This window comes from Canis lupus, chromosome 18, assembly GCF_011100685.1.
Source record: "Canis lupus familiaris isolate Mischka breed German Shepherd chromosome 18, alternate assembly UU_Cfam_GSD_1.0, whole genome shotgun sequence".
In the NCBI taxonomy this organism is placed as follows: domain Eukaryota; kingdom Metazoa; phylum Chordata; class Mammalia; order Carnivora; family Canidae; genus Canis; species Canis lupus.
This window is the reverse complement of record NC_049239.1, coordinates 51,360,956-51,372,418: the sequence shown is the minus strand read 5'-3', so window position 1 is coordinate 51,372,418 and position 11,463 is coordinate 51,360,956. Positions and strand designations below refer to the sequence as shown.

The window sequence follows — 11,463 nt, the reverse complement described above, 5'->3', positions numbered from 1 at the left end:
TGCCAGGCCCCTCGCCCCTTTGTGCTGCGGAAACTAAGGCTCAGAGACGTTTAGCGGCTGCTCCAGGCCCTGGCGAAGCCGTGGTGGTGCAGTGAAGCACCTTGGAGGCGTTTTCCGTCCCGCGCGGGTGTGGTCGCCTCAGCTCAAGCCCTGCAGCTCGCCTTGTAGGTTTGCAGTCTCCCAAGAGTCTCCACCCGCTGACCCTCGAATCCAGTGAGGGAGAGGGAGTCACGTTACTTCCATGGTGCAGGCTCCCACCCGCAAAACTGAGGTCCGGGGACCCACAAGAGAGCGACTTTGGGGCTCTGTGGGGAAGTCCCTGCCGCTCCGTCCGTGACACCCATGCCGCCCCGCACGGACTCGGAGGGACCTTGTCAGCCCAGTCTGCCGGGACTAAGCCGCGGTCAGGCCGGCCACGCAGGTTCGCGGCCGCCGCGCCGGCACCCTCGTTGACAAAGGCCAAGGCCGCGGGGCCATCCCGCGCGTGACCCGGTGGGGCCCGGGAGCGGCGGCGGCGGGCGACGGAGGGCGCCTCGGCGCGCCTATTGGCTGGAGCTGACGCCCATCCCCGGCCCCGGAGCCCGACAATTGGCCACGGGGGGCGGAGTTCACGGAGCCCCCAATGAATGGGGGAGCCGGAAGCAGGAAGTGAGTTTGCGATGAGAGCAGCTGCTGCAGGTGAGGAGTTGCGCCCGGGTTTCGGGGTCACAATGCGCCATCCTGGGGGACAGGGCGAGTCTGGACCGAACGCAAGATTATTCCCTTTCTGCTTGCCATGCGGTACCCCTTCCGCATTCATCGCGGCCCCGTGGCCAAGGAGTCCCCCGGGCAGCAAAGAGTTAACCCCGAGGGTTGTGCTCTTGGGGCGGAGCATCCGGAGTGGTGGGGGAGGCTGGACACACTGTCCGCGTTAGGAAGGGCGGGGTGGAGCATGCCCTGGGTCGGGAGAGCCCGGGTCCCAGCGAGGCTGTGAGACTTGCGTGGTAAGTTGCGTGGCCTCTCTATGTCTCAGTTTCTCTGTCTGTAAAATGAGTTTTCTTCCAGCTCCGAACTAATGTGGCTCTGTAGCTCCCGTGGCCCAGCACAGGGAGAGGGTAGGAGGATGGAGGGCCAAAAAAAAAAAAAAAAAAAAAAAAAAAAAAGGCAGTTAAAAGAATGAGAGTGAGACAGATTGGACACCCTCCTGATGAGGTTGGAGAACATTATCCTCCCCTCATTTTAGGGAGGTGGAAATTGGGGCACAGAAAAGTGAAGCAACTGACTTTTAGGAGCCTAGGGCTGAATCAGGTTTGGACCTGGGTCTTTAAGTTGGTAGCCTGGAACTCTGTCCTTGTGAACACAATGGTGGGTGGAATTGAACTTACAGGAGAATTCTGAAGAGGAGGCTAGGAAGTCAGAGAAGGAGGAGAGGAGCCTGAGGGGCCCAGGCTGGGAGTCTAGAGATGCAGGTCTCTGCTTCTGACCCCTCCCTTGTGTTAGTAGGCAAAGTTCCTAGCCTCTCTGGGCCTCAGTTTCCCCATCTGTAATGCTAAAAGTTAAATTCACACTTTAAGGTTGAAGGGCCCAAGGCCAAATATGACCCACTGGTATATTTTATAATATCCTTGCATGAGTCACCTAACCTCTGAGCCTCAATTAGCATATCTGTGAATGGGCTTGGGGGAGGAGTAAATGAGACTATGAGAGTGCAGTTAGGTGGGCAGTTGGTGTGTGGTAAATGATGGCTGTGATGATGGTAATGGTTCTCAGCAGGTCCCATGGCAGACGCCCAGTACATCCTGCCCAATGACATCGGTGTGTTTAGCCTGGACTGTCGTGAGGCCTTCCGTCTGCTGTCGCCCACAGAGCGCCTCTATGCCCACCACCTGTCACGGGCCGCCTGGTATGGAGGCCTGGCTGTGCTGTTGCAGACCTCCCCTGAGGCCCCCTACATCTATGCCCTGCTCAGCCGCCTCTTCCGTGCACAGGACCCTGACCAGCTGCACCAGCATGCCCTGGCTGAGGGCCTTACCGAGGAGGAGTATCAGGTCAGTTCTTTTAGGTCATCCAGCCTTTCCTGAGTGGCTTCTGAGTATGAGGGACCACAAGCAGGGGGACAAAGGTCTTTCTCTTTAGATTAGACCAACAGTACAGGAACCTCTCCTGGAGCTTCAGTCTTCTCATCTGTAAAATGGGCATGAGGGTTGTTTGTACCTCCTAGGGTTACAGTGGCCTGACTTCAAGATAAATAGTGGCTGCTATGAGTGAAGGAAACAGCTATGGAGACTCAGAGATGGTAGAGGAATGAGTCCAGGGTAGGAATTAGGAGGTCTGAGTACTGGACTAGATCTTCCTCTACCATGTTGTGTCCCTGCCTGTCCCCTGGCTTTTGTTTGTTTGTGGGTCTTTTGGCCAAGTAATACTTTTTTTTAAGATTTTATTTATTTATTCATGAGAAACAGAGAGAGAGAAAGGCAGAGACATAGGCAGAGGGAGAAGCAGGCTCCTTGAGAGGAGCTTGATGAGCTTGATCCTGGGACTCCAGGACCACGCCCTGAGCCAAAGGCAGACACTCAACCGCTGAGCCACCCAGGGTCCCTGGCCAAGTAATACTTACATGTATTCGTAGGGCATTGCCACAATGCAGAAAAACACAATACAAAACACAAAGATCACTCCTTGGATGCTGGGGTATATAGCCTAATTCCTCTGTGTATTGCATTCCTACTCCTATACATGCAAACGTGTACTAGTTCCTCACTTTGTCATTTACATAAATGAGATCATGTTCTCCATGTTCTTATGAGTCCTGCCTTTTTTTTTTTTTTTAATTAAATACCATGTCTTGGAGAACTTCATGGGGCACATATCAATCTACCTCATCCTTTTTGTTGACTGTGAAGCACTCTACTGCTGTGTACACCTTAATCAATTTAATCTTTTCTTTTTGTTGGACATTTAGATTATTCCTGATTCTTCTTAGAAAAGTGCCACAGTGAGCATACTTGTACACCTGTGTGAGTAGGATCTATGTCTAGAAGTAGCATTGCTGGGTCAAAGGTTCTATGTACATTTGCAATTGATTGATGTTGTTAAATCATCTTTTACAAAAGTTTCACCAAGAATGTATGAGAATATGGCCTGTTTTTATATATGTAAAATAAAGGGTTTGGATTGTTTATCTCTGAGCTGAGGCCCAGGCTGTTTCTTCTACCTTTTTTTAACTTTAGTAATAACATCCCATCTCTAGACTTTGACTTATTCATTAAAAGAGTTAATCACTGGGAAAGTGTGGCCTAGGTATTACTATTCCCAGTGGGATATTTTTGTTTGCAAATAGCAGAAACCCACCTCAGATTGGCTTAAGTAAAAATGAAAATCATGACTTCCAGTTTCTAGTCCAGGGTGTAAGGAGCCTACAAGTCACTAGTCCGTCCTAACGACAAGTAATAGGTGAACAAACTGGAAAATCAATAACTTTTCTTGTGTCTTTAACAGAAGTGAGGGCACAGGGGCTAACTGCTTGCCCCCAAATTGGAGAGACAGACAAGTGGGTACAGAGAATCAGAACTCACCGGTAAAAAAAATTCATGACAGAATCCTTCCCTAGACCAAGTGCTAGAGTAGGAAAACCTAAACTGTGATTGACAAATTATAGGAGGCCCAGTCAGAGAAGGGGTCTCCACACTTTTGGAAATTTGGGGAATGTTATCTTCAGGATCTTGGTCCTCACAATGAATTTCAGAGAGAAAGCCCCATGCTTCTTGCAGGGGTAGGGGAAATGGAACCATTTTTGGAAAATGCCATAATGTTCTGTTCTTTACAGTTTGCTCTCAGGAGAAACTATATCACCAGAACCTAACCTGCTAGGGTTTTATCAGAGCCTAATTGAGCTGGGTGGAGGAAAATATCCCACTCCAGACCGTTCTAGTCATCCTGTCCCACCTAAAACAGGGCAGTGGGTGGGGGGAGACACAGGACTTAGAGGCACATGCGAAGTTCACAGTCCAGAGGTAAAGGCTCACTAAAAGACTGCTGAGACCTAATCATGGGACTGGAGAATGCTTCTCCTGCTTCCACACCTTACCATCCCATTACTGAAGGCCTATTTACAGCAGTTCCTTTTACCCAGTACATCATGTCTGGCTATGAAGAAAAAAGGACAAAACATACTAAAGGCAAAAAACGCAGTTTGAAGAGATAAAGCATCAGAAGCAGTTTCAGACATGGCAGGGAGGTTGGACTTATCAGACCAGGAGTTAAAACAACCGTGATTAATATGCTAAGGACTCTAATGGATAAAGTAGATAACATGCAAGAACAGATAGATGGGCAAAGAGATAGAAGTCCTAAGAACCAACACTGCTAGAAGTAAAAAAACCCATAGAAATGAAGAATGCCTTTGCTGGGCTTATTAGTAGACTTGACCCAGCTGAGAAACTACTCACTGAGCTTGAGGATCTCTCTCTCTCTCTCTCTTTTTAAAGATTTTATTTATTTATTCATGAGAGACACACAGAGAAAGAGGCAGAGACAGAAGCAGGTCCCACACAGGAAGCCTGATGCAGGACTCGATCCCAGGATTCTGGGATCATGCCCTGAGCCAAAGGCAGACACTCAAATGCTGAGCCACCCAGGCATCCCATCTTGAGGATATCTCAATAGAAATCTTCAAAACTGACAAGCAAAGAGAAAAAAGACTAAAAAACACAGGACAGAGTATCCAAGAACCATAGGGCAACTGCAGGAGGTGTAATGTATATATAATGGGAATATCAGAAGAGGAAGAAAGAGAAAACGAAAAAATATCTGAAACAATAATGATTGAGAATTTCCTCAAATTAATGTCGTATACTAAACCGCAGATCCATGAAGCTCAGTGAACACTAAGTAGAATATTAAATGCCAAAAAACTACACTTAGGCATGTTTTAAAACTACAAAAAATAAATCAAAGAAAAAGTACTAGAAGAAGCTGGAGTTAAAATAGTTCTTACCTATAGGGGAGCAAAGATAAGAATTGCATCCAACTTCTCAGAAACCACACAAGGAAGAAGAGAGTGCACTGAAGTATTTCAAGTGTTGAGAGAAAAAACCACCAGCCTAGAATTCTGTATCTTGTGAAACTCTCCTTCAAAAGTGAAGGAAAAACAGACTTTCTCAGATGAACAAAAATTGAAGTCATGTATTACCAGTAGACCTGCTTTGCAAGAAATATTCAAAGTTCTTCAGAGGAGGGCAGCCCGGGTGGCACAGCGGTTTGGCGCCGCCTGCAGCCTGGGGTGTGATCCTGGGGACCCGGGATCGAGTCCGCTCCCTGCATGGAGCCTGCTTCTCCCTCTGCCTGTGTCTCTGCCTCTCTCTCTCTCTGTCTATGAATAAATAAATAAAATCTTTAAAAAACAAAACACAAAGTTCTTCAGAGGAAAGAAAAATGATAGAGGTCTGAAACTCAAATCTACATAAAAAAGGGAGTACATTGGAGAAAGAATAAATGAAAGTAAAATAAAACTTAATATTTTTTTATTCTTAATCTAAGAGATAACTATTTGTTCAAAGTAATAGCAACAATGTATTGGTTATGTATGCTAATGTTTATATTACATATAATTTACATATTTATACATATATAAAGCCTACATGTGCTTATATACACATGAAATAAGTGACGCAAGTAATGATGCAAGGGAGAGGAGACAGGAATTAGAATTATTTTGTTATGAGGTACACTACCCATGAGGCAGTATAGTGTTATATGAAAGTACACTTGGATTAGTTATAAAGGCATATTGCAAAATCTAGGGCAAACACTGAAAAGTAAAAACGTATAACTGACAAGCTAAGAAAGGAGACAAAATGGACTTATGTAAAAGCTCAGTTAAAACTACAAAAGGAAGAAAAAGAATAGAAGACAAAAAATAGGAACAAAGAACAAGGACACAAATAGAAAACAGTAACAAAGATGGTAGATACTAATCCTACCATATCAGTGATCACTTTTTTTTTTTATCAGTGATCACTTTGAACATCAGTGGTCGACATGTTCCAATTTAAAGACAGATATAATTAGAATGGATCAAAAAACAAGACTGAAATATATATTGTCTACAAGAAGCCTACTTAAATAGAAAGACACATAAATTAAGAGTAAATGCATAGAAGGATGTGGGTGGCTCAGTGGTTGGGTGTCTGCCTCTGGCTCAGGGCGTAATCCTGGGTCTGGAGATAGAGTCCTGCGTCGGGCTCCCTTCAAGGAGCCTGCTTCTCCTCCCTCTTCTACTTGCTTCTCTGTGTCTCTCATGAATAAATAAATAAAATCTTTTTTTAAAAAAAGTAAATGGGTAGAGAAAGATATACCATACCAACACTAATGAAAAGAAAGTGGGAGTAGCTATATTAATTTTGCAAATTTCAGAGCCTGGAGAGTTATCAGGGATGAAGAGGGCATTACATACAATAAAAGAGTCAGTTCTCCAAGAAGACAACAGTCTTTAACGTGTATGTGTCTAACAGAGCATCAAAATATTTGAGACAAAAACTGATACAACTGCAAGGAGAAATAGATGAATCCACTACTACAGGTGGGAGACTGTAGCATCATTCTAGCAGACAGATCTAGCAGACAGAAAATCAGTAAGGACCTAGTTGAACTCAACAACACCATCAATCAACTGGATATCATGCCCATCTAGTAGTCTACTTCATCCAACAACAGCAGCATATGTATTCTTGAGCTCATATGGAAGGTCCACGAAGAGAGACCACATTCAGGTCTATAAAACACACACCTTAATAAATTTAAAAGAACGGAAGTAATACAATATCTGCTCTTAGATGAAAATGGAATTAAATTAGATATCAATAACAAAAATATCTGGAAAATCCCCAAATACTTGGAGATTGAACAACATACTTCTAAATAGCACATGGGTCAAAGAAGAAATCTCAGGAGAAATTTAAAAATATTTTGAACTAAGGGGTACCTCGGTGGCTCAGTCAGTTAAGTGACCAACCTTTGTTCTCAGCTCAGGTCTTGATCTCAGGGTCATGAGTTCAAGCCCCACATTGGTCTCCACACTGGGTGTGGGGCCTACTTAAAAATATATATATTTTGGGGGATCCCTGGGTGGCCCAGCGGTTTAGCGCCTGCCTTTGGCCAGGGGTGCAATCCTGGAGTCCCGGGATCGAGTCCCACGTCAGGCTCCTGGCATGGAACCTGCTTCTCCCTCCTCCTGTGTCTCTGCCTCTGTCTCTCTCTACGTCTATCACGAATAAATAAATAAATCTTAAAATATATATATATATATATTTTTTTTTTTTGAGGGGGGCACCTGGGTGGTCCAGTTGGTTAAGCATCCAACTCTTGGTTTCATTGGTTTCAGCTCAGGTCATGATTGCAGGGTTGTGAGACTGAGCCCTACATCAGGCTCTGGGCTTACAACAGAAGCTGCTTAAGACTCCTTCTCCCTCTGCTTCCCCTACCCGCATGCTCTCTCTCTCTCAAATAAATAATAAATAAATAAATTTTATATATATATATATATAATGTATATATATATATACACATACATACACACACATAAACATGCATATATACACATACACACATAAAAATATATACATATATATTTTTTGAACTAAAATGAAAATACAACTTGTCAAAATTTGTGGGATGCAGCAAAAGCAGTGCTTAGAGGGAAATTTATAGCATTGAAGCATATATTAGAAAAGAAGAAAGGTCTAAAATCAATCATCTGTTTTCACCTTAGGAAAAAAAAAGAAGAGCGAATTAAATCCAGAAGAAAAGAAAAAGAATTAGAGCAGAAATCAATAACATTGATAACAGGAAATCAGTAGGGAAAATTAATGAAGCCAAATCTGGTTCTTTGAAAACATCAGCAAAGCTGATATCTTAGTCTGTTTGGACTGTTATAACAAAATACCACTTGAGGGCAGCCGGGGTGGCTCAGCGATTTAGCGCCACCTTCAGCCCAGGGCCTGATCTGGAGACCTGGGATCGAGTCCCACGTCAGGCTCCCTGCATGGAGCCTGCTTCTCCCTCTGCCTGTGTCTGCCTCTCTCTCTCTGTGTGTCTCTCATGAATAAATAAATACAATCTTAAAAAAAAAAAAAAAACCACTTGAGTGGCTTATAAAGAGAAATTTATTTCTCAGAGTTCCGGAGACTGAAAATCCAAGAGCATGGTTCAGTTTGCAAACTGCTAACTTCTCCCTGTGTCCTATCATGGTGGAATGGGTGAACTAGCTCTCTGGTGTCTCTTATAAGGGCACTAATCCCAATGGTGAGGGCTCTTACCCTCATGACCTAACCACCTCCCAAGGGCCCCACCTTCTAATACCATCACTTTAGGGGTTAAAGTTCAATGTATGAATTGGGGTGGGGAACACAAACATTCAGACCATCATGATTGATTAGCCTCTGACCAATCTAAGGGATAAAGAGAGAAGTCATAAACTATTAATGTCAGAAATGAAATTTGAGACATCACTATAAATCCCATGGGGATTAAAGAATTTGAGTCAGTAATTAATAACCTTCCCAAACAGAAAGTACCAGGCTCATATGGGTTCACTAGTAAATTATTCCAAACATTTAAGGATATTATGACAGTTCTCTATGATCCCTTTCAAAAGAGAGAAACGGGTACCTAGTTGGCTCAGTCAGTTAAGTGTCTGTCTTCAGCTCAGGCCATGATCCTGGAGTCCCAGGATTGAGCCCTGCATTGGGCTCCCTGCTCAGCAGAGAGTGTGCTTCTCCCTTGACCCCTCACCCCGCTTGTGCTCTCTCTTTCACTCTCAAATAAATAAATAAAATCTTTAAAATAGAGAGAGGAACAGAGGAAATCCTTCCTAATTTATTCAATGAAGCTAACATTATCCTAATTCCAAAACCAGATAAGGGCATTACAAGAAAACTACAGACCGATATCTCTCTTTTACATAGATGAAAAATCCTCAACAAAATATTAGCAAATCAAATCCAACAATGTATAAAAAAACTATACACCACGACCAAGTAGGATTTACTCTGGGTGTGCAAATCGGGTTCAACATTTGAAAATAAATAATTCATCATGTCAACAAGCTAAAGAAGAAAACCATGTGATCATATCAATAGATGCAGAAAAAACATTCGACAAAATCCATATTTTAGGAATAGAGGGAAGCTTCCTCAACTTGATAAAGATAAAGCCTATCTATAAAAACCCTATAGCTAAAAACAAAAACCTGTAGCTAACATCATATTTAATGGTAAAAATCTCAAAGATTTCCTACTAAGATTAGGAACAAGGCATGGAAGTCCCCTACCACTGCTTTTCAGCATTGTACCAGAAGTCCTACCTAATGCAATAAGGCAAGAACAGGAAATAAAACATGCAGATTGAGAAGGAAGACACAAAACTGTCTTTGTTCACAGAAAACATGATTGACCATCTTTGCACAAAATCCAAAAGAACTGACCAAAAAATTCCTGGAACTCATAAGCAGTTATAGCAAGGTTGCAGGGTACAAAGTTAATATGCAAAAGTCCATTGCTTTTAATATACCAGAAAGGAACAAGAAGAATTTGAAATTAAAACCATAATACCATTTCTAATAGCACACAAGAAAGTGGAATATATAAGTTAAAAAATACAAAACAAAACAAAACAAAACAATAATACAAAACATATATAAAACTATGAGGAAAACTACAAACCTGATGAAAGATATCAAAGAACTAAATAAATGGAGAGAGAAACCATGTTCATAAATAGGAAGATTTAGTATTGTCAAGATATTAGTTCTTCCCAACTTTATCTATAGATTCAATGCAACGTGAATAAAAATCCCAGCAAGTTATTTTATTCTCAACACAATATTGGGGAAAGAGTGAAGAAGAATAAAGTTGGAGGATCAGCACCATTCACTATAGACTTACTATAAAACTATAGTAAATCAAGACAGTATGGTGTTGGCCAAAGGATAGACAAATCAATCAACGGAATAGACCAGAAATAGACCCCCATAAATTCAGTCAACTGGTCTTTGACAAAGGAGCAAAGCAACAAAATGGAGTAAAAATTGTCTTTTCAGCAAATGGTTCTGGAATAACTGGATATCCACATGAAAAAAAAAAAAAGAAAAGGAAAAGAAAAGAAGAAAAGAAAGAAAGAAAGAAAGAAAGAAAGAAAGAAAGAAAGAAAGAAAGAAAGAAAGGAAGAGAGTCTAGATCAGATGTGAACCTTACATCTTTCAAAAATCAATTCAAAGTGGATCACAGATTTAAATGTTAAATACAAAACTGTAAAATTCTCAAAAGATAACATAGAAAATCTAGATGACCTTGGATATGGAGATGACTTTTTAGGTAGAAGTCCAAATATAATCCGTAAAGAAATAATTGATAAGCTGGGCTGCAATGTCATTATTTTAAAAGATTTTATTTATTTAAGAGAGAGAGAGAACACAAGCAGGGGGAGGGCAGTGGAAGAGGGAGAAGCAGGCCCTCCACTGACCAGGGAGCCCGATGTAGGGCTCCATCATGACCTAAGCCAAAGGCAGACACCCAACTGACTGAGCCAGCCAGGTGCCCCTAGACTTCAATGTAATTTAAAAGTTCTGCTTTGTGAAATACACTGTCAAGAGAATGAAAGTCAAGCCACAGAAAAAATATTTGCAAAAGATGTATTTGATAAAAGACTATTAGCCAGAATATATATAAAGAACTCTTAAAATTCAACAATAAGAAAACAAGCAACCCAATTAAGTAGGCCAAGACTGTAACAGATACTTTACCAAAGAAAATATACAAATGGCAAATAAGTGTTTGAAGACATGTTCCACATCATATGTCATTAGGGAATTACAAATAAAAATAATGAGACAACCACTACACACCCATTACTTTGCCAAAATCCAAGACACTGACAACACCCAGATGGTGTTACGGATGTGGAACAACAGGAATTCTTGTTCACTGCTGGTGAGAATGCAAAATTATACAGCTACTGTGGAAGGTAGTTTGACAGTTTCTTGCAAAAGAAACCCACTCTTACTATGTGATCCAGCAATCATGCTCCTTGGTATTTACTGAAGTGAAATCTTGAGGTAAAGACTTATGTCCACACAAAAACCTGCACGTGGATGTTTGTAGCAGCTTTATTCATAATTGCCAACAGTGGGAGCAACCAAGATGTCCTTCAGTAAGTGAATTGACAAATTTGGTCCATCTAGACAATGGAATATTATTTGGTGCTAGAAAGATATGAAGTATCAAGCCATGAAAAGAGATGAGGAAAGTCAAATGCATATTAGTAAGTAAAGGAGCCACTCTGAAAAGCCTACATATATTTAATTCTAAGTATAGGATATTCTGGAAAAGAAAAAACCATGGAGATAGTAAAAAAAAGATCAGTGGTTGCCAGGCATTGAGAGGGATATATAGGGCAGTGAAACTACTCCATAGTACAGAGTAATGTATC

General features: G+C 41.9%; 1 protein-coding gene across 5 annotated transcripts in view; it reads left to right on the top strand.

Moving 5' to 3' along the window:
- Positions 1–523: 523 nt before the first annotated feature.
- Positions 524–11,463, top strand: part of DPP3 (dipeptidyl peptidase 3) — a 33,092-nt gene continuing 22,152 nt past the window's right edge. Inside the window, exons 1-2 of one of the 5 annotated variants that reach the window (XM_038563823.1) lie at positions 524–678; positions 1,753–2,027. In XM_038563823.1, the coding sequence (XP_038419751.1) occupies positions 627–678; positions 1,753–2,027 (327 nt within the window). In that variant the 5' untranslated portion in view covers positions 524–626. Of the gene's footprint in view, positions 679–737; positions 984–1,203; positions 1,449–1,749; positions 2,028–11,463 lie in introns of those variants that run through there. The other 4 variants (XM_038563822.1, XM_038563825.1, XM_038563824.1 and 1 more) reach the window with 4 other exon arrangements.